A 24,306-nucleotide genomic window follows, 5' to 3' on the forward strand; every position below is an offset into this window, starting at 1 on the left:
CCCCTTGGGGCTAATGAGCCCCTTGGATGGCCGATGATGGTAAACTTGTAGTTTAGTGGTAAAATGGAAGTGAAAATTCTGAATGGAAAATACGAAGTTTGCTATTAATGGAAATTGATTACTATCGTGGCAACAAATGCACTTATTCTATGACCAAACGTCTTACGATGATGAAATGTTCACATAGCCTCTATATGTAGTACCCATGCCCCCATTACATCGTGTAAGTGTTGAAAATAAACCAAATTGAATACCGAAAAATATGAATTCAAACATAAAACCTTCTAAGGTTCTCCGCGTTCCATGGCCTTTCTAAGGCTTTGCCTTCGGGAGACTCCAGGCGGAAGGTCCCTTTTGCAACTTGTTCTGTGACTTTATATGGCCCTTCCCAGTTGGGGGATAACTTTCCTAGCTCGGGTTTGCGGCATGTAGCTTCTATATTGCGTAGCACCCAATCTCCTACTCCAATCTGCTTCTCCTTGACCCTCCTATTGAAGTGACGGGTCATTTTCTGTTTTTGTGCAATTGATCTGAGTAGGGCGTTGCCCCTTATTTCAGGCAATAGGTCTAAATCCATGCTTTTGTTTGCTTCATTCATCTTATAATCGTAGAATGTGATCCTGGGCGATGGAATCCCTATTTCGACTGGTAGCACAGCCTCGCTGCCATAAACAAGAGTGAACGGGGTTTGGCCCGTTGCATCTTTCGGAGTTGTTCTAGCTGACCATAGAACACCTGGTAGGTCATCGACCCATGACCCTTTGGCCCCTTCTAACATCGTTTGTAGGCCGTGGAGTACGATTTTGTTTGCGGCCTCAGCTAGGCCATTCGCTTGAGGGTGAGATACAGCACTAAAGTTTGTGTGTATTCCAAACCTCTCGCAATACTCAACAGTCGGTCGACTATAGAATTGTCTTCCATTGTCTGATACGAGACTTCTGGGAACGCCAAACCTTGTGATGATGTTGCGCCATATGAACTTTTGAATTTGCTTATCAGTGATTGAGGCTAGGGGTTCGGCCTCGATCCACTTAGTGAAATAGTCTATGGCGACCATGAGGAATCTTCTCTGCCCCGAAGCTGCTGGGAATGGTCCGAGCAAATCCATGCCCCACTTATCAAACGGTAGGGTGGCGATGATAGTTTGTAATGGGCTCGAGGGGAGCCTTTGCACATTGGCGAACTTCTGACACTTGTCACACTTTTGCACTAATTTGGTCGCATCCTCCCTTAGGGTAGGCCAATAAAATCCCGTTCTTAGTGCTTTGCCTGCTATGCACCGAGCCCCTTGATGACTTCCACAAGCTCCTTGGTGTATTTCTCGTAGCACATAGTCTCCATCTTCTGGGGTGATGCACTTCAGTAGGGGATGAGTATACGACTTCTTGTATAGATTTCCTTCGTGCCAAACGAACCATTCTGCTCGTTTCTTAATTGTGTCGGCCTCTTTAGGATCTTCTGGGAGTTTGTTGTCTCGCATGTAGTGCACTATTTGATCCATCCAAGTATTGGACCGGTCCAAGTAGTGAACTGCAGGTGCATTGATGCTTGGTTGTTTGAGAACTTCCCAGATTATAGAGCGAGGGCCGAGCCCCTGGGCGGAACTAGCCATTCGTGCAAGGGCATCAGCCTGTTGATTATCTGCCCTTGGAAGATGCTTGATCTGAAATTCCGATAACGGTGAAGCAGTTTCTTTGACCTTGTTGAGATACATGCGCATGCTATCTTCCTTGGCCTCGAATTCCCCTAGGACTTGGCTCACGATCAATTGGGAGTCAGAGAAGGCATGAACTGCCATGGCTCCTGCCACCTGGCACAGCTCTAGGCCCAAGATGAGGGCCTCATATTCAGCCTCATTGTTTGAGGCGTTGAAGTCGAACTTGACTGCATACTCAAACTTTTCGTTGCTCGGCGACATGATCAGAATGCCGGCTCCGCTTCCTGTCTTGGAAGAGGAGCCATCTACATATATTTGCCATGGTTTGGATCCATCATCAGCAGGGCAATGAGTGCATTCGGCGATGAAATCTGCTAGGGCTTGTGCTTTAATTGCCCTTCTAGGCTCATACTCAAGACCGAAATCTGCGAGCTGGTCTGCCCAATCTGTCATTCTATTTGAGTGGTTTCTCCCTTCGATTGCCTTCTTTATAGGATGGCTAGTCAAAACTTTAATGGGATGAGACTGAAAGTATGGCTTCAGCTTTCGACTTGCCATGACTAGGGCGAACACCAACTTCTCAATTTGGGAATACTTTGATTCTGCTCCTCTGTAAGCATGGCTGACAAAATATACCGGGTGTTGTGATCTATCCCTCTCAGCAACTAATACTGCGCTAGAAGAGTATTCAGATATAGCCAAATATAAGAACAATGTCTCCCCAGGCAAAGGGGAAACCAACTTGGGAAGAGAGGCCAAGTGTTCTTTTAGCTGTTGGAAGGCGATCTCAGCTGCTGCATCCCATTGGAACACTTTTCTCTTGAGGGTGTTGAAAAAAGATAAGCTCTTGTCTGCCGATTTGGAAAGAAACCTGCCCAAGGCGGCTATGCATCCGGTCAGCCTCTGTACCTCCTTTACACTTCTAGGGGTTTGCATATCCAAGATGGCTCTGATTTTGTCGGGGTTAGCTTCAATGCCCCTTTCATCAACAAGGAAGCCAAGGCATTTGCCGCCCTTGACTCCAAACACACACTTTCTGGGGTTTAACTTCATCCCATATTTTCTCAATGTCGCAAGCGTTTCGACCAAGTCTGTGACATGGTCTTTCTCGTAGCGACTCTTTACTATCATGTCATCAACGTAGGCTTCGACGTTTCTCCCTAATTGCCCTTCGAAGATTTTGTTGATGAACCTCTGGTATGTGGCTCCAGCATTTTTGAGGCCGAAAGGCATGGCCTTGTAACAATATACTCCTTGGTTAGTGATGAATGCGGTATGTGGCTGGTCATCATCTGCCATGGGGATTTGATGATATCCCGCATTTGCATCCATGAAGCTGAATAGAGCATGTCCAGCCGTTGAATCCACAAGCTTGTCTATTTTAGGGAGAGGATGGTCATCTTTGGGGCACGCCTTGTTTAAGTCAGTGAAATCGACGCACATCCTCCATGCCCCAGAGGGTTTCTTCACCAATACAACATTCGCAAGCCAATCCGTATACTGACATTCTTTAATGAACCCTGCTTCGAGTAGCTTCTTTACCTCCGCTGCAGCTGCTGCAGTGCGCTCGGGGCCTTGATGCCTCAACTTTTGTTTAACAGGCTTGTAGCCTAGCTTGATGTTCAAGCGATGAGTCATAATGGCAGGGTCTATGCCGGGCATCACGTCTACTGAGTAGGCAAAGACATCGCGATGTGCCTTAAGCACATTGATTATTTGAGTGCGCAATGCAGCGTCAATATTTGTTCCGACCCGCACCGTTTCTTCTGCGGTGCCGATGACTTCTTCCTTATCTTCTTCTATGGGTTGGGGTTTGTCTACTCCTCTCGATTCTTCAGTGAAAAGGACGGAAGGGTCGGTCATTTTGTTCTTCTTTGATGGTTCCGCGGGTGCTTCTGATGCTCGCTTCAAGCTATTGACGTAGCATTCTCTAGCGGATCCTTGGTCTCCATATACTTTCCCAACTGTTCCATCTTCAAGTTCGAATTGCATGAGCAGCTGATAGACTGATATAGCCGCCTTTACCTTGTTCAATAATGGTCGTCCGAGTATGACATTGTAGGGCAAGGGTGTGTCCACCACCAAAAAGTGGGTGATCACCGATCTACCTTTCCCTTTGGGACCAAGTCGAACTGGTAAACGAATTGTTCCTTTGGGAAAGACGGACTGTCCCCCGAAGCCGATTAAGGGTCTGTCTACGGGCGCTAAATCTTCTTCGTTGTATTTCAAACGCCTCAAGCAATCAAGGGTGATGAGGTCTGCTGATGACCCGCTGTCGACGAGCACTCGACTAACTCTGAAGTTGGCAATTTTCATCTCAATGACCAAGGGGTCGTCGTGGGGGACTTGCAAAGGGCGTTCTGGCTTTCCCCCGAACGTCATGATAGGCGAAGAGGGCGTTGAAGTGGGTGCGACCTTGAGCACTTGATGTTGCAAGGTTCGTAGGTTGTCTTTTGCTTTGTTCATTGAACCTCCGAGTGTCAGGCCACCGGCAATGACCGCGACATGTCCACCGGTGTCATCGCTACGAGTCTCTTTTGCCCTTTCTTTCTCCTTGTTGGAGCGGTCAGATTCTTTAAGGTATCTGTTAAGTTTTCCTTCGTCAGCAAGTTGATCAAGAGCTTTCTTTAACTCCCTACAATTCCTTGTGGTATGCCCGCATTCGCGATGATACTCGCACCAGAGTCTCTTGTCCCTCTTCTCTTCAGGGGTTCGAACTACAGGGGGCCTTGGCAACATGTTTTTCTCTTTGATATCCAGGTAGATCTCTCGACGATTACGGTTGTACCGAGGGTCGTTACCATGATCTGTGATCAGGTTGGATCGTTTGGATGGTTGGTTCCGTGAAGGTTCATCCTCATGTTTCCTTTTTTTCTCTGGTGGATTAATTTCACGGCTTGTGCCACAAACTTCCGAGGCTTGTATGTTCTTGTGTGCCCGTTCCATGGCTTCAGTGAGGGTTGAAACCCCCGACTCGATCAGCTTAAATTTGAAATCCGTGGAACTCAGCCCGGCCAAAAAGGCTGTTAGGGCTGTCTCATCTGGTAAGTTTTGAATTTTCAAAGATTCTTGATTGAACCTTCGTATATAGTTCTGCAAGGTCTCCGTCTTCCCTTGTGTTACAGCCATCAGATTGACACTTGTTTTCTTCTGTCTTGCTGCGTGCTTGAAACGACTAACAAACACACGTTCCAAGTCTTGGTAGCTATGGATGCTACCTTTAGGCACACACTTTTGGAACCACAACAAGGCTTGTCCCTTTAGAGTGGTGGGGAAGTACTTACACCATGTGGCCTCGCAACTTGTTTGTACACTCATTTGCGCGGCATATGCGGCTAAGTGCTCATCAGGATCAGTATTTCCAGCGAAAGGCTCTATGGTAGGCATCTTGACCTTGTCCACTTTTGGTGCATTCATTAGTTCCTGGCTCAATGGGGTTAGCGGCATGGACAAATGTGACGGCAACCGTGGTGGCTGCTCATCTTGGTCTCGAGTTCTTCCTTCTTCCAGAGGTCTATGGCTTGTATGGCGAGATATGGGATCCCGCTCAGATCTGTCCTGCCTTGGAGGATCTTCTGATTCCCCTACATCTTCTCGACGAGAAGGTGACCGTTGATCAGGCGATCTCGGACTCCGGCTTCGTCTACGACTCCGTGCCCTATTCTCCTCGTTTTCGCGTGCTTGGCGTTGCTCAATTATTCTACGCCTATTAATGAGTTCTCGGGCATCCATCTCGCGCCGTTGTAAGCGCATCTCATTAATGAGTTGTCTTGCATCTGGGTCTCTAACCCGGTTTGCCGCTTCACCCTCCCTCCGGCGTCGGCTTGCGGTAGAGTGCCGGCTGGATTCTACGCGGACAGGTGATATAACAGGCCGATCATGAGGAGGTCGACAACGGTTTCCAGATCTACTGAGGGCGGACCTAGTAGTACCGAGGGGCTGTGCCCTACGGCTGTGTCCTCCACTCCGTCGGGAAACATTGTGGGGCTGTGCCCTTTGATTGTTCCGCGACGCTTGACGTCCTGGATCTTGTGGTGGCCGGTGAGAGGGTCCAGCTTGGTTGTTTTTCACAGCTTCGGTTAGTTGTCTAAGGGTATCCTGGAGAGTTGTGTTGAACTGCTCGGTCAGCTTTTCTAGATCTTGCCTAGTCACAGGTTGCTGATTTCCTTGATCAACGGGTTGTTCAACCTCCATGTTGTCACCTTCATCTTCACGGTTAGATTGTGGGTTGTTCCGCGGCTGACGAGGTGGGCGTGCCTGAACTTGGGTTTGATTCTGCCCACCAGCGTTTTGGGAAGGATCGGTTCGACGAGTGGTAACCATGACTTTTTGTTTGACGAATCCCCACAGACGGCGTCAATTGTTTCTGCAAAAGAATTTTGGATCTGAGTTGTAGGGGAGCTCGTTCGTCTGGTCCAACCGAGTCCTGCAAAACAATGGAAGTCAACTGCCTCGGGGGGTGTTCCCGAGAAAGCCCCTCCGACGGTCAAGTCAGTAAAACTGTGTTTAGAGAGAGAGAATTCTCAGAGAGAGAGTATATGTGGAAGAAATTAATTACCCGGTTAATCTGTCAAGATTAGTATTTATAAGAGAGGATTGACTAATTTGATTAGGGTTAGGATTAGGGTTTCTGGCCGTTCTGGGCCGTGTCAGGCCCTGTTGGGCTGTATTAGGGTTTCTCGGGATGCGTGCTGTGCATAATGATTGAATTTTCCTGTTTAGGGTTCGACTAAGGGTAATTTGGTAATTTCTGTATTAAATGACCGTGGGCCCACAGGGGGTCCAAACAATATTCTTCCCCTAGTAAAAGAAATTAAAGGTTTGTATTTCTCCCTCCTATTCTACCTCTATTGGAAATTAATGTGAGATAATAGACTGAAGCAGCTCTTGGTAATAACGAAGATTAATACGGAGTACTGGAGTAGATGATAGAGAACATACCTCAGTAATTTGGAGAGCGGTTAATGATGTAACCTCCATAAAGGTTGATTGCGCGCCACCATCGAGGAGAATTAACGGAATTCCCCTACTCCTAAGCAAATGTAAATGGTGAATTTCGAACTTGTGATGGTGTATCGATGTGTGTGCACTATTGACAATTAGTCCCTGGTTTGATGTTTAACTTAATTCGCTGGATTCATTAACTATATGTATGGATTGTTTGACTATAGACTATAGAATTGTGAAATAAAATGTTGATTACTGATGGTAGGAATGTAAAATTACCTTTTAAAGTTTTAAGGAGGAAAAAAAAAGATATGAGGACTTATTTGATTACTCGTATAGTTGTATTATTTATGAATAATGAACTATTTAATTATTAATTATGTAAAATGATTTATTTGATTACAAGTATTAATTATTCTTATTAGTTATTCCGTGTTAATTAGGAGTAAATCGTAAAAGCCAAAATTAAAAAATAACTACTTTTAATATTGTAGTACTTTATTTTGGCTTAAAGGTCATTTAACATTGTAAAAGCAAAAAAAGGTCATTTTATTTAAAACTATGTTGCTCCAATAATTTTTTCATTTTGGCTTAAAAGTCAGTTTTTCCAACAACTAAAAAGTTATTTATCAAACATATTTTTTCAGCTATTTGACCAAATAAAAAAGCCAAAAGTCAATCAAAAAGTCATTTATTTACCAAAGAGGTCTAAAATAGAAATATGAAATTAAATTGCTAAACCCTTTGTACACCCTTGAGCATTCAAAGTTTCAAACCAACACTTTGAGATAGATGTATATGCGGGAGGTGTAAGAAATTTATGGACCTAAATACAATAATAATGTATGTGGAATATACGGTGATGATTGTATTTATACGTTGTCATGTAGTTTAGCCTAAAATTCAAGTGATCCATTTAAGTAATTATTATTATTGGGCTTGTTACGTCTTTTATATAGTATGGGTTTAGCTTTATGTGTAGAGACCGTTGGACCTTTTCTAATGCATGATGGGCGAATTAGGGAAAGGGGTCTATATATATAAATAGACATCTAGGGTTATGGTCCCTAGTAGAATATACAATAGACTCTCAGTTATATCCCATCAATAGAGAGAAACTCTAGAGTGTGTATCCACTAGAAGACGCATAATCAAGAAGGGGATCGATCAATTGACATGGAATACGGTACGCTTCCGTAATGATGTTTTACCGATTAATTTGATATGAAGATTAAGTATATTGTAGGAATTAATTCCAACAAGTGGTATCATGAGCCTCCTTCATATTAGATTAGTCGGTTAATTTAAATTTGATAGTTTTGGTTTAATCGTATGATGTTATGCGATTTATGTTGAAATCTGTTGCGACTTGTTTAACTATTAAATTCATGTCGCATTATTCGTGAATTTTCGAAGTATGATAATTGAATATGGTTTCGTTTCGGTTAATTCGTCCTATATGAAATATGATTTTGATGAATAATGGTTGAGATCTTTGGTTTTCCGGCTATTTTGTCTCACATGATGCTTAATTGTGGTGAATTACGATTTGATGTTCTCATCCTTGGTGCGATTCTTTAATATGTGATTTTTCGAATTTTTCAGCTATTTTGTCTCATATGTTGATTGATTTCGTTTGAAAGAGTAATTGTTAGTGTTTATTTTCTTACACTTAGGGCATGTTCATATTTACTTAATTTCAGTTCAGTTTAGCTTCAATCAGTTCAGTTCAGTTCCAATCAGTTCAGTTCAGTTCAGCTCTTAATTTTCCTCTCACATAAAATATTCATTTCAGCTCAATTCAGTTCAGTTCCAATCAGTTCAGTTCAGCTCCAATCAGTTCAGTTCAGTTCAGTTCAGCTCAGTTCAGTAAATATGAACAGGCCCTTAGATTATTCATCAAAACTTTTATAATCATGTATGTTTTATATGCTCCTGCTTCCATGACTTGTTATATATATTGTAGTATCAAATTGTATTCTTAAATTGAATGCTAGTACTTGTCGCAACTTTCTTGATTTCGATATTGATCATGAGTTAATCAAGAATATCAATATAATTGCATGATTAATATGTATTGAGGTTAAATCAGATTATAATATTTGACAATAAGGTAATAAAAATAATAATGTGTCTCATATTTTGGGTTTATTAATTGAAACAATATGTTACCAAAGTAACCTCTTTTGTGTAGATTAATTTATTTGAAATATTGAGATATGTGTGTGTTTGACTTTCATGCGATTAATGGTCGGTCCAAATGAAGACTATTATTTGGCTGGAAATTAAACATGCTTGTGGTGATAAATATGGAACAATTATAAGGTTTTCCCTGTGAATGTTGAGTCGGTCCTAAGAAAGGCTTAATGTTTGGTAGGATTTTATTGTTAATATTTGATTACTACACCAAGAGGACCACTTACAAGTTAATTTTTTTGTCCAAAGGCTAAAAAAATTAATGTTGTGCTAGGTCTCTTGTGATGGGATATGTTGTCAATATTTTAATTTGATTATTAAAGTTGAATTTTGGAATCAATTGTGAGCTTGTTTTGTTTGTTTGTGTTCTTTTTAGTGAATATTTCTGCTAATGTGATATCTGCCAACATTAATACTATACCCATGCTTGATGGGACAAACTTTAAGAGTTGGAAAGAGAACGTTATGATCATTTTTGGTTGTATGGATCTAGACCTTGCTCTTCGGGTTGAGCGTCCCGCTGCTCTTACGGATTCTAGTTCCTCTATTGAAAAGGGGAATATAGAGAAGTGGGAACGCTCAAATCGCATAAGTCTTATGATCATGAAACATGCAATTCCGGAATCATTTAGGGGCACTATGTCCGAAGAGGATAATGCCAAATCGTTCCTTACAGAACTTGAAAAACGTTTTGCTAAAAACGAAAGGGCGGAAATAAGCACTCTCTTGAGTAGTCTTGTTTCCCAAAAGCATAAAGGAACAGGGAACATAAGGGAGTACATTATGGAAATGTCTCATATTGCTTCAAAATTAAAGGCACTAAAGTTAGAGCTGTCTGATGACTTGCTCGTGCATTTGGTTTTGATATCTCTTCCTAAACAGTTCAGTCAGTTTAAGGTCAGTTATAACTGTCAAAAGGAGAAATGGACTCTAAATGAGTTCATTTCTCATTGTGTTCATGAGGAAGAGAGATTGAAGTAAGAAAAGACAGAAAGTGCTCACTTGGCATCTTCCTGTAAGGATGGCAAGAAAAGGAAGAAAGGTAAGGATGCGGTTTCGCAACCACAAAAGAAGCAACATAAGGAAGAGAAGGCTGAATCAAAAGCATTTGGATGCTTCTTTTGTGGTGGGATGACTCACAAGAAGAAACAATGCACTAAGTACCACGCATGGCGTGCGAAAAAGGGTATGTTTCTTTCTTTTGTCTGTTTAGAGGTTAATTTAATTTCGATACCTAAACACACTTGGTGGCTAGATTCTTGTGCTACTACTCACATAAGTGTGTCCATGCAGGGTTGCCTGAATTGCCGAAAACCGAGTGATGGTGAAAGATACATTTATGTGGGTGATGGCAAGGCAATTGAAGTTGAAGCTATAGGCACTTTTAGGTTGTCATTAAAGACTAGATATTATTTGTATTTGAAAGAGACTTTTGTTGTACCGTCTTTTAGGCGGAAATTTAATTTATGTTCCTACATTGGATAAATCTGGTTATCTTTGTTCTTTTAGAAACAATAAAGTTAGTCTTTTTTATAATTCAAAGTTAGTTGGATCTGGTTCTTTATCTGGATTTGACAACCTATATTTGTTGGATACTATTGCTTCATCTAATGAAAGTTTGCATGTCAGTTCTAGTGGTACCAAAAGAAAATTAGCAAATGAGAATTCTTCATCGCTTTGGCACAAACGTTTAGGGCATATTTCTAAACAAAGAATTCAAAGACTTGTGTCAGATGGAATTCTTGATTCCCTTGATTTTTAAGATTTTGATGTATGTATTAATTGTATCAAAGGGAAACAAAAAGACAAAAGGAAATTAGGAGCCGAACGAGCTTCAGATGTCTTAGATACATACGGACATTTGTGGACCATTTCCTACAGCTTCTTGGAATGGTCAACAATACTTTATTACGTTCATAGACGATTATTCTCGTTATGGCTACCTATATTTGATTCATGAGAAATCCCAAGCATTGGATGTGTTCAAATCTTATAAAGCTGAAGTTGAAAATCAACTTGGGAAAACAATTAAGAAAGTCAGATCTGACCGTGGTGGTGAATACTATGGCAGAAATGACGGATCTGGTGAACAACGTCCAGGGCCATTTGCTAAATTTCTAGAGGAATGTGGAATTGTCCTTCAATACACCATGCCAGGATCACCTCAAATGAATGGTGTAGCTAAGAGGCGCAATAAAACATTACAGAAGATGGTAAGGAGTATAGTTAGTCACTCTACATTACCAGAATCCCTCTGGGGAGAGGCAAATAAGACCGCAACTTATATTCTCAATAGAGTACCAACTAAGGCAGCTTCTAAAAGCCCTTATGAACTATGGACTGGTAAGAAACCCAGTATAAAACATCTACACGTTTGGGGTTGTCCAGCTGAGGCAAGACCTTATAGGCCAAATGAAAAGAAACTGGACTTTAGAACTGTCAGTTGTTACTTTGTTGGGTACCCTGAAAGGTCTAAGGGGTATAAATTTTATGATCCCACAACTAGATTAATTTTTGAGACGGGAAATGCTAGATTTTTTGAAGATGTTGAGTTTGGAGGGGAAGATAAGGTTAAAGAGTTTATTTTTTAAGAGGAACAAGTTTCTCTTCCTTCAGTTGTTATCAATCATGATCAGACATCCATTCCTGGAATGATTGAAGGTACAACTCAAGAAACTCAAACTGATTCCCCTATTCAGAATCAACATGAAATTCATGATGAACAAACTTAACAACTTCAAGAGCCAGTGCCATTAAGGAGATCCACTAGAGAAAGAAGAAGTGCAATTTCAGATGACTACATTGTTTTTCTCCAAGAACAGGAGGATAACAATGAAATTAGCGAAGAATTTGTTGCATTACTTCAAGAACAAGAGTTGGATAATGAAATGGTGGATGATGATCCAATCACCGTTCTCCAAGCCATTGAAGGCCCTAACTCTCAAGAGTGGATTGATGCCATCAATAAGGAAATTAAGTCCATGATGGACAATGACGTTTGGGTCCTTATTTCATTGCCAGAAGGTGTGAAACCCATTGGTTGTAAATGGATTTTTAAGACCAAAAGGGATTCAAATGGAAATGTGATAAGGCGTACGGCTCGTCTTGTCGCTAAGGGCTATACTCAAAAGGAAGGCACTGATTATAAGGAGACTTATTCACCTTAGGATTATGATGGCACTTGTAGCATATTATGATCTTGAGTTACATCAGATGGATGTTAAGACAGCATTTCACAATGGAGACATTGAGGAAACCATCTATATGCAGCAACCAGAAAACTTTGTTTCTGGAGATTCAAAGAAAATGGTTTGCAAATTAAAAAAATCCATCTATGGACTCAAACAAGCTTCTCGTCAATGGTACTTTAAGTTTCATCAAGTTGTTATGTCTCATGGTTTTGAGACAAATGCAATTGATGATTGTGTGTACCATAAGTTCAATGGGAGTAAGCATGTTTTCTTGGTTTTATATGTTGATGACATATTGCTTGCCAGCAACGATATAGGCTATTTGCACGAAACCAAGAGATTTCTATCAAATCACTTTGAGATGAAAGATCTTGGGGACGCCTCTTTTGTGTTAGGGATACAAATTCATCGAGATCGTCATCTAGGCACTCTTAGATTGTCACAAAAGGGCTATATTAAAAAAGTTTTGAAAAGGTTTGGCATGCAAGACTGTAAACCAGGTGATACCCCTGTGGCTAAGGGAGACAAGTTCAGTCTCACTCAATGCCCAAAGAATGACTTTGAGAATAAAGAAATGAAGAAGATCCCTTATGCATCAGCTATAAGGAGCCTTATGTATGCTCAAGTTTGTATTTGTCCAGATATTGCATACATTGTTGGAATGTTGGGCAGATACCTAAGCAATCCAGGACTTGATCATTGGAAAGCAGTAAAGAGGGTTAGGCGGTATTTGCAGAGAACAAAGGATTACATGCTCACTTACAGAAGGTTAGATCAACTTAAGATCGTTGGATACACTGATTCTGACTTTGCTGGATGTCAAGATAGCCTGAAATCCACATTTAGCTACATCTTTGTCGTAGCTAAAGGAGTTGTCTCTTGGAAAAGTGTCAAATAGACTCTTACAGCTACTTCCACCATGGAAACAGAATTCATAGCTTGTTATGAGGCATCCAACCATGCATTATGGTTAAGGAATTTTGTCATAGGTCTACGCATAGTGAATGTTATTGATGGACCACTCAAATTGCTATGTGACAACAGGTCAGCAGTATTGTATGCCAACAATAACAAAAGCTTGTCAAATTAAAGCATATTGATGTCAGGTTTAGAGCTGTGAAGGAAAGAGTGAAGAGTAAACAATTGTCCTTAGAGCATATTAGCACAAACTCCATGATTGCGGATCCGCTTACTAAGGGTTTACCACCCAAAGTATTTCATGAGCACACTGCTCGTATGGGTGTCATGCCGCCTAAGGATATATAGTTCTAGTGGGAGTTTGTTATCTTATTGCTTGTATGACATAAACACGTTTTGAATATTGAGGTTTTAAGTATTTCTGCAGAAATAAAGTATTCAGTTTGGTTTACTCTTCTATTAGATCATATCGTGATCTTGCTAAAGTTTAAAGTGGACCAGTTGGAAACAGACATTTTGGATCACATTTATGTTATTTCCATGCTACACACCTATGCTTGATTCATGTTGTTGATTGTGTTAACATTGTGGCCATTGATGGGTCTAGTTACGTTAATTGTAGCTTAGACTGTTTTGACTCTATGTTAATATAATTGATGGACTGAATTGTTTAAAGACGTTTGGAAATGATAGTATTATGAGCTCATAAAGTTATAAAGTATAATGCAATCATCAAGAATAATAAACATGTAATTGTATTTGGTCTAAGTGGGAGATTGTAAGAAATTTATGGACCTAAATACAATAATAATGTATGTGGACTATACGGTGATGATTGTATTTATACGCTGTCATGTAGTTTAGCCCAAAATTCAAGTGATCCATTTAAGTAATTATTATTATTGAACTTGTTACGTCTTTTATAGAGTATGGGTTTAGCTTTATGTGTAGAGACCGTTGGACCTTTTCTAATGCATGATGGGTGAATTAGGGAAAGGGGTCTATATATATAAATAGACATCTAGGGTTATGGTCCCTAGTAGAACATACAATAGACTTTCAGTTATATCCCATCAATAGAGAGAAACCCTAGAGTGTGTATCTACTAGAAGACGCATAATCAAGAAGGGGATCGATCAATTGACATGAAATAAGGTACGCTTCCGCAATTATGTTTTACCGATTAATTTGATATGAAGATTAAGTATATTGTAGGAATTAATTCCAACAGGAGGAGCTACTATGCTTGAAAAGTGAAGACTATCTATTGATTCTGTTCAGTAGCTTATCTCCCCAACTATATGGTAATCAAAATCTGATGTGATAGCACTGCACTTAACCAACTCAACTAACTTAAATAATATATTTGCACATAAGCATGCTAATACCACTTCCAATATATTCCATCAACTTTGGATTGCATAACAACTAAACATACAAAATATACTCTATTATATAATCAAATTGAAGGCATAGATCTTATCTTATTCTAGCTTTAAAAATAATATATATATATATAAATCAATTTCTTTCACATCAATAAAATTTTCTTTTCAAATTTTTTCTTGAGAATTGGATTCCAACACACTTAGCTTATTCTTATATTGACTTAACATAAATAAGAAATATATATGGGAATGATACCAATTGCATCACCCAAAGCATTTGAGCTAACTCTTAACTAATTATTGATATGAAGTATGAAAATAAATACTCTCTCTTTGTAAAGGTATTGTAGCTATAAACTATTTGATTGAAACTAAATAAAAGTAGGGCTTGGGAATGAATTTATTGTTTTTCTAAGGAGAAGTAGTGAAAGAAACTTGGAGATTAATTTACAATAGTAGATCGATTTACTCATATGAGAATTGAAACTTTTGCTAGGGATATATATTTAGAAAGAAATGAAAATTTTCCCTAGATACGAAGGGAGTAAAATAAACGTGTATTTTATGCCGGCTTCGTTATCAAGAAATCTAGTTAGACACAAAGATGTGTTATATACCTATGTATACGTTAAAGACGTTGTATATTTCATAAACATTATAATCTTAATTAAACCATGCATCTCTTGGATTGGAAAGGCGGCTGTAAAAGTGACGTTGACATTCGTCATTGGAGATTAACAGCATTCGACTTGTTATTGGTCACGATGTATTAATTTTAATATAATCACTTCACCAAAATTTTTTTTTTAATATAATCATATTTCTTTGACATAATAATATGCCTTTAATATTCTTATTTGGAATTGAGATATATCTTTACGAAAGGAAAATGCATAATGAAGTTTCATTTATCATCTTATTACATTCTCATATGCATAGCATAACATTGATTTTATGCGATTTTCATAAGATTATTAATTAGTTGGCGGTATATATGAATATCTTAAAACTTGTATGTGTGCAGTGTTATGTATTGAGAGGAATCGCATGATATATTCTAATTTAGGGCCTGTTCATATTTACTGAACTGAATTGATTGGAGCTGAACTGAACTGAATAGAGATGAAATGAATATTTTTTTAGAGAAGGAAATTAGGAGCTGAACTGAACTAAACTAATTGGAGCTGAGCTGAACTGAACTGAACTGAAATTAAGCTGAAGTGAACAGGCCCTTAATCTGATACAAGTATTAAAAACAAATATTTGTAACATATATGAGTATTTAATTAACTAGAATAATTTTATTTAACATGGAGAAAATTATAGATTTATTTGGTCAAAGATTGAGTTATAAGCGTCAAAATTCAAGAGGACCTAACGAAAAATGTTGTTAACATACCACTGTACTGAGTTATTTGCACAGTTAGATGGTCGGGTGCACATAATTGTACTGATTACAAAACATTATAAAACCGAAAAAAGAAAAACAAAAAATGAAGCCGAATTACATTCGCGTGGCGGTGTTACATCATATTATTGTTCATTTGTTCCTGCATTTGTTATGCTACCAGCACGGTTTTTGCTATTTCAGGAAAGAATGCATTTCAAAATCATCATGGTTCCATGAAGCTAATCAATAATAATAATGATGGTTTTATAAATATAATTATTGTCTATATTTAGTGTGGTCTTATCCCTCCCTAATAGGGGTGGCAATTCAAGTCGACGAGTCAGATTCGGGTTAGACTTGAGTCAATTTTAGATTGTGCCAAGAAACTATCAAAAATAGTGTAAAACTTATAAGGGTTATTCAAGTTCAGTTTAGGTCGGATTCAAGTTTTTCTAGTAACTTCTAGTAGAGTTCGGGTCGAGTCGGGAATTGCCAGCCCTACTCCCTAAAAGTCAATGCATTCAAATTATGTATGGGTAGGGGTGGACCTTTGTTTGGGCTGGCTAGGGCCCGGCCCCTTAAGTATTTTGGAGTTGTTCATTATAAGTAATTTGATGTCTATTTATTGCATGTAAAATGTTGTGGTAAAGTAGTTAAGTATTGTTATTTTTGAACAAAGATTTAGGGATCAAACCTTGCCCCCCTAATTTTTTTCCCCTAAGATCCGCTACTGTGTATAAAATATACTCTATGTAGAAAAAACATGTTAGGTGCGTGAGAGTCAAACTTAAGTCTCTCGTCTGAAGTAAAGGTCTAAAGCCTTGGCGAACTTCCACAAGTCTTCTTCTTTGAAGTAGTCATTACAAATGTGGTTCCATTCAAACCGATAAGATAAGAAAGATCAAATAGAAAACTTAGAATGTGGTAGGCAAAATTATAGCCCCCTCAAGTAGTATAATGATTCAACAAACTCTAAATACCAAATGTGGCTTATGATTAGATGAGAGTGGTCGATCGCGTGACTTTGGCATGATATGGTATTAGATTTTGTTGTTTATTAAGAAGATCTGTCCATGTCAGAAATTAACCTATTTTTTTTACCATATTTATAGGCTTCCACGTATTGGAGGATTTATAAAATATGATCAACCCACGTGGATTAGCAACAATTAACGATAATATAATCTACAAGAGTGCATATGTAATAATCAAAACATGTACTTAAAGTGATTCATCATCAAAATCAAGAATTAGAAGACCACCCCATTTCAATTTGGACCACCATAACTACTCTTTCACATCACATTCCTATGTTAGTTTAAGTAGTTTTTATATAAACTTCACAAACTCATAAACTCTTAAGCGTGTAATAAATATTGTAAGCCGGGTGTAAAATTACAGTATAGTTTGAAAATGATTAAAAGTCACTTTGATGTACCTAATAAAATAAAAGTCATATCTATATTTTATGACAAAATAAAGTTTCTCTCAATCAATGTAAGAGTCTATTCTCATTTACTAAACTAAGCTGAGCTGAACTGATTGGAGCTGAATTGAACTGAACTGAATATTTTATGAGAGAAGGAAATTAAGAACTGAACTGACTGACTGGAGCTGAACTCAATTGAATTGAATTGAACTAAAATTAAGCTGAAGAGAACATGCCCTAAGAATAGATAACTATATTATTGCTCTTTAAAAAGTTACCCATTGAAATTTAATTTCTATTGCACAAAGATAAACAAAACAGGTTTAAAATCACTCCAAACTAGTTAATTAGGTGCCTTAATATATTGTATGATAAAGTTAAATAGTGTACACCCTAGACATATACAGCAAAGTTAAATAATTAGGGTACCCCAAACACACACAAAAAACTTTCATTATTTGTTTCTATAATAGAATGCATGATTTAATTCAAGAAAATGTTCATTTTGAGTGCCTAAGTTGTTCCATTTTGCACCCAAAAATTTACTCAACGTGAATATACCAACTTGCCATCTTAATTTGTTAATTAAAGTTAAATTTAAATTTTTTTATCTAATCTTTCTTTTTTTTTTTTTTTTTTTTTTTGGGTGCAAATAAGAATCTTTCTTTCTTTATTATTTATATGTACTTAATTTTTTGTGTGATCGATCAAATCTTGCCAACATCAATTTCTCGTGACTTTCTTAATAAAAAAAAAAAAGTATGATTTTTGTATTATTAGGGTGTTGATACCACTAATCCACGCACCATCTCAACATGAATATTTTTGATTAGATAATAGCATCCTTAATGACAATTGGAATATGCTCTAAGCTAAGATCTAACAAGAGGCATTACGTCCAATGGAAGAACCCCGCAAATCATATGGTGCGCTAGTGCTCCTCCATATAAATTTAATTTGTACACATCATTTAATTAAGCAAGCAATTTAGTATAGGAGTTTAAGGTTTACGCAAATAATAGGTTTGTGTAGTTAATTTAGTTGAAATTACCTGAAAATCTTATTAATAATATAATATTGATGTAATTTATTACTTTTTCAAAAATGGACATTACATAAGATATTCGATACAAAAGTCCAAGTACTCAAAAATAATTCGAACCAATATATATTATCGGTTTAACTACGTACATACCCACTTCATACACGAGATGCTACCTCAGTAATCACTAGTTTCCGAGCATTATTATTAAGTTCGATCCGATCCCTTACCCCTTCCCCAAGGTGCTCTCTAGTCTCTATCCCCGCCTACTTATCAAGTGTCGTGTGGTGGAATCTCATCGTACATGACAATATCACTAACTATCTATAATATGAACATAACATGCATATCTAACCGTAGATTTCTTTCTTTCCCTCCTCTACAAATTCCCTCCTTCCTTCCATCTCTTCTCCAACCTTCAATCCCCTCTCTTTCTCTCTCTACTTTCTCTCTCTAAAAAGTTTTCAAAAAAAAAAAATAATAATAAGCGAGCATGACAGCGGACACTAAAAAATCCGCAGAAATCCCAGATTGTGAGTACCACCCCAACAGTCCCTCATTAATCACTCCACATCGTTCTACACCAACTCATTCTCTCTATCTATCAAATCTCGACGATCAAAAGTTCCTTCGATTCTCCATTAAGTACCTTTACTTGTACGAGAAGGGTGTTTGTGTTGAGAGTTTGAAGCTATCGCTTTCGAGGATTCTTACCAACTATTATCCTCTAGCCGGAAGGTTGAGAGCTACTACTAATAATACTACGACTAGTTCTACTGCTCATGAAAGTAGTGATTATCAAAAGCTTCAAGTTGAATGTAATGGTGAAGGTGCTTTGTTTGCTGAGGCTTTTTTAGATTTATCTGTTGTTGAGTTTATAGAGTTTTGTGGTAAGCCTAATAAGTCTTGGAGGAAACTTCTTTACAAAGTTGATGCTCTTTGCTTCTTGGATGTTCCTCCTCTTGTTATCCAGGTTTGCATCTCTCCCTATCATGATCTCGACTCGTTTATCCATTTTTTATATTATAAATTCTTAGGGTATACTTGAGATACTCAGAACTATATATATATCCAAACTAAATGATCGAGTATAATATAACCTAAGTCAACAAAATAAGCGTGTTTGTATACTATAAATAAATAGTACTTCAGAACATATTAGTCATGTTGATCTTCTTATACATGCTACTCCATAGGGGTGATTCAACAATTGATCTCCAACATATTAAAATTAGTAATGGAAAAAATTATAAGCCAAAAGTTTTATTTTCAATTTTTGAAAAAAAAATAAAATAAAAAAACTCGGTAAGAAAAAGGGAAGTAGAAGTGGGGTCATACTCGTAACCAAACAAAAAATGGATAAAAAATTATGCAACTCCACTAATTTGTCCATTAACTTGTAATTAAACTAAAATAATATAATTTCTATAATGTTAAGTACTTTTTGAAATAATGTGAAAATATTTCTAATATACTTTAACAAGCAAAAGGAGTTATAACTCATTAACTAGATAAACTAGACGATGTTTTAAGTAATATATATATATATATATATATATATATATATATATATATATATATATATATATGGGTGATAATGTAAGAATATAATAATTTTAACTATATATTACATACTCTAATGTGAAATAACTCAAATAAGTACTTCGTATATTTTAAAAGTGTATATCATGAATACTATGTAACACAAGATTCCGGATAACTTTCACACTAATATCTAAATAATGCAAAAGCTTTCAAATGTAAAGTTATTAGCTATTCTAATTGACATATATTCCAAAGTTACTAAATTCAACTATTCTAGTTAGGGAATTAGTTCCTTTTCTCTTTTTTCAATGGGGGTGGATTTGAGCTAGATTTTGTTAATTAAAAGTTTTGTTACAAATACATGAATTAAATTGAACAAAAATTATAGTATTAGTAGTAGAGTGCATAATCTACTTCGTAATTCCTCAATCATTAATTTAGAATTTTTACTTCAAATTCTAAGTTACAAACAAGGGTTAATAGTTTGTCTGAATACAATTTTATTTATTTTTTTTTTCAAAATGTACGGATTCTACTATATATTGTTACAAATAATGCCATATAATTTTATTTTTTTTCAGCTTATACAACTAGCAAATCATACTATTCTTATCTAAGATATTTTACACTGCACAATAAACAAAATTCCAAACAATAATGACCTTTTATGTGCTTTCACTTCATTTTGAATGATGACAACGTCAAAAAAGATTGGTAGGTTTTTTTTTTTTTTTTTTTATTGAATTTGGAGTTTTTATGAATTTGGAGGTATCGTTCCTCCAAAAACTTACCAAAGAACATACACAAAAAAACATGCTCCAATGATACTAGGCTTATAATACTTAGACTTAAGTTTCATATAATACGTTATTGAAAGCAACCTTTTATTTTGACATGATTATTGATTATTCCTCTATTTCGTTAACTTCATATGTTGCATGTCCATTTTCTCACCTTGTTACTCTCAAATGTCCAAAATATCACATGCTTATATTCTTGCCAAAAACATACAAGTACACAAAACCTTTATCATAAAGTCACATACTAAAGTACATTTCAATATGGTTTGGGGCTTTCTTCCCATGCATTATTCCATTTTTTGATTTGATTTATTTTCCAAAACATTGTTGTTCTCATTCAAAATCTCATATAATAATATTCACATTAAACAAAATATTAGAAATTCTATTTTGGCAACTTATATTCTACATAGTACAAATAATTTATTATTAATTAGACACGGATATCTTAATTACTTAGAAGATTAGCAACAGGTGTTTGGAAATGAAACTTGCCCTGAGGGCATGTTCTCATTTACCGAGCTGAGCTAAACTGAACAGAACTTAACTGAATTGAATATTTTATGAGAGAAGAAAATTAGGAAATGAAAATAAGGTGAAGAGAACAGGCCCTAAGTTATCCTCAAATCAATCTAGGTCACATGTCCTTGTCGAATCCTTAATCTCTGTCTTCACTGATATGATGTTCATTTTGTGAGGCTTTATCTACTAATTGTTTTACTGTAAAATGAGTCTAATCTAACTACTTAAGAATGGATTAAGAGTTTCTACTTTAATTTTATAATAATATGTCAATAATGCATGCAAAATGAATTACATTGACAATTAGATTATCTAAATAAAATAGTGAAAACACACAAAAACAATTGAAATAAAACAGGTGAATCGTTACCACACTATCCCCACTACTTCAGCTGAACTAATTGGTAAGAATATTTTGAAAACGTCAATCACAAACTAGTACGGAGTACTATTTTATCGAAAAAAAAAAAACTCCATAACAAATTAAAACTCATACATGACTATTATTACAAAATAATTCATAACGAAGTATACATACATGTAAAGCAACACTAATTAATCTAGCATATGAATTCTTCATCTTTCTTTCTTTTTTCTTTTTTTCTTTTTTTTTTTTTTTTTTTTTTGTCTTTTTAATTTATGACATAAGACGTAGCACATATGTATGTCAATCATCACTATAGACAAGTTAAATCCTTCATTGGCAAAGAACAAAATTTTGAATTATCTTATGATTAGAATTTAATAAAATATATATTTATTCCATTGACAAGTAGTTAATAATACTATATAATCCATTTAATTTATTATTAGCAAAGTGATGTGAACGGGAACAATGATTAACTTTTTGATTGGAAAACAAAAAAGATCATTTGAAAGATGGGATGAGCTCGTAATATTTGGCGTGGCTTTCTATTTCTCTTACGCTTTGCTAAATCCTTTTTGATTTAAATATCATATCCTAAAAAATAATAACGTATGAATATCACTATATCTCTTTCAATTTTATTTTTTTATTTTGTTGCTTTGGAATTATTCAAGAAAATAACAATAAAGCCATGGATGACCCTACATTTCATGTGCAAAATTTGCTCATTGGGATTTAGTGTCACTAGCTCCTCTATTGTTCTTTTCACTACTTGTTGGTTGGTGAATTTGTGTTTATTTTTTTCCATCCCCAATATAATAAGTAATGATTAGTTCACATAAGTTGGTATTTGAAATTATACTCCGAGACTAATTTACATATATTTAGGCAATACCAGATTTTAAATATAAATTTATAACAATTATTAAATTTTATATAAATATATAAATAGTGTTAAAGTGAAGTTGATCTGATGTCTAAAAGAAACATTTATTTAAGAAAAAATTTTAAGGCTTTTAAAAACTATAGTATGTCTAAAATTCAGGACAGAGAAAATGACATCTTGTCTCATGTAGTCAGGGTCTGTTTATTTCAGCTTAATTTCAGTTCAGTTCAATTCAGCTCCAATCAGTTCAGTTCAGCTCTAATCAGTTCAGTTCACTTCATCTCCTAATTTCCTTCTCTCATAAAATATTCATTTCAGTTCAGTTCCGTTCAGCTCCAATCAGTTCAGTTCAGTTTAACTCCAATCAGTTCAACTTAATTCAGTATATGTGAACAAGCCCTCAATCATCTCATCTTTATCACTCAATAAATCATATAAAATTTGTCTACATGACTAAATATTCGTGTCTCTCATATTATATGCAAGGACTCGAAATTTGCTCCAGTCAATAACTGGTTTTGTGCATCAAAGCTAACATATACACGTACCTTATTCTCCCTAATGCAGGTAACTAATCTCAGGTGTGGTGGAATGATCCTGTGCACAGCCATCAATCATTGCCTATGTGATGGCATTGGCACATCACAATTTCTCAATGCTTGGGCCCACATCACTTCCAATCCCAATTCTGATCCACCAATCCAGCCATTCCACTATCGACACGTGTTAAAACCTAGGACCCCATCAAAAGTTACCTTTACTCATCCAGTGTTTACTACCTTTACCCCTAAGATTGGAGAAAATGGCCATTTTGCCCTCAACAAATATTTACAGTCTCAACCCCTTGTTGCTACATCCATAACATTTAACCCCTCCCAAATTCTTAAATTAAAAAGTAAAATTACTCCATCACAAAAATGTACCACATTTGAAGCCCTTGCATCTCACACGTGGCAAGCGTGGGTTAAATCGTTAAACTTGTCACATTTGCTTAATGTTAAACTTCTTTTCTCAGTGAACATTAGGAAAAGGGTAAAGCCAGAATTACCACAAGGGTATTACGGGAATGGATTTGTTCTTGGATGTGCTGAGACAACGGTAAAGGATTTGGTCACCAACAACTTATGTCATGGGGTGAAGTTGGTCCAACAAGCTAAGTCGTATTTAGATGACGATTATATAAGATCTATGATAGATATGTTGGAGGATAAAAAGGTAAGAACAGACCTATCAGCAACATTAGTGATTTCTCAATGGTCTAAGTTAGGTTTAGAAGATTTGGATTTCGGGTTAGGAAAACCATTACATATGGGTCCCGTAGCTAGTGATATTTATTGTTTATTTCTACCCGTAGCTAAAGATCCTGAAGCTGTGAGAGTTCTCGTATCGTTGCCTGCAAAATCTGCTGAAAAATTTGAGTTTCACATGACTCAATTTTTGGAATGTGACCAAAATATCGAGTTGAATGGCTATCATGGCGATGAAGATAGGTCAACATATTAAAATGGTATATGTATTGCACCACCTTTTCCTCCTAACATGTAATTATTTTTATAAAGTGATTAATATAAGCTAAGGTTGCATTGTATGAGGAAGCACCTTGGTTATTCTTTCAAAACAAAAAAAAAAAAAAAAAAAAAAAGGAAGCACCTTGGTTACCCCTTTGCTCCATTAAAGAGTGGAATGACAATTAAGTAAATGTTTTGTACCTGAAACAAATCATATAACCATCTGAAAAGTTTAAGTTGCACAATTTATTTGCCATACTTTTTTTTATATGAAATCCTAAGATGGATTGTGTTGCCGACGAGAATCTTTGGAGCTTTTACTTTCCATCTTTGACACCCCACATTTTTTAGTCTGAAGAAAGGGTGAATTTAAATCAAGACATTTTCAGTCCTTTTTGCTCAATGTTGTAACATACTACATATAAGTTGCTAATAGGTGTCGCACATGTTTGACTAGTACTTCAATAAGCTAGTTATTATTACAGGAATACAGAGTAAGGCCACGTTCTTTTCACCTTAT

At 36.6% G+C, this 24,306-nt stretch overlaps 2 protein-coding genes across 2 annotated transcripts; one reads left to right on the forward strand and one right to left on the reverse strand.

Annotated features, from left to right (window-relative positions):
- Window positions 1–268: 268 nt before the first annotated feature.
- Window positions 269–5,980, reverse strand: LOC145584379 (uncharacterized). Its single transcript, XM_081641235.1, has one exon. The coding sequence runs from the start codon at window positions 5,978–5,980 to the stop codon at window positions 269–271; it is 5,712 nt and encodes a 1,903-aa protein (XP_081497361.1).
- Window positions 5,981–18,651: 12,671 nt separating this feature from the next.
- On the forward strand, window positions 18,652–24,159 carry LOC145585498 (alcohol acyltransferase 9-like). The gene is made up of 2 exons (XM_081642201.1): window positions 18,652–19,131; window positions 22,846–24,159. Exons 1-2 carry the CDS (start codon window positions 18,652–18,654, stop codon window positions 23,779–23,781), a joined length of 1,416 nt encoding a protein of 471 aa, XP_081498327.1. The 3' UTR covers window positions 23,782–24,159.
- Window positions 24,160–24,306: the final 147 nt, after the last annotated feature.

Source organism: Chenopodium album, chromosome 16 (assembly GCF_948465745.1).
Source record: "Chenopodium album chromosome 16, dcCheAlbu1.1, whole genome shotgun sequence".
Classification (NCBI taxonomy): Eukaryota; Viridiplantae; Streptophyta; class Magnoliopsida; order Caryophyllales; family Amaranthaceae; genus Chenopodium; species Chenopodium album.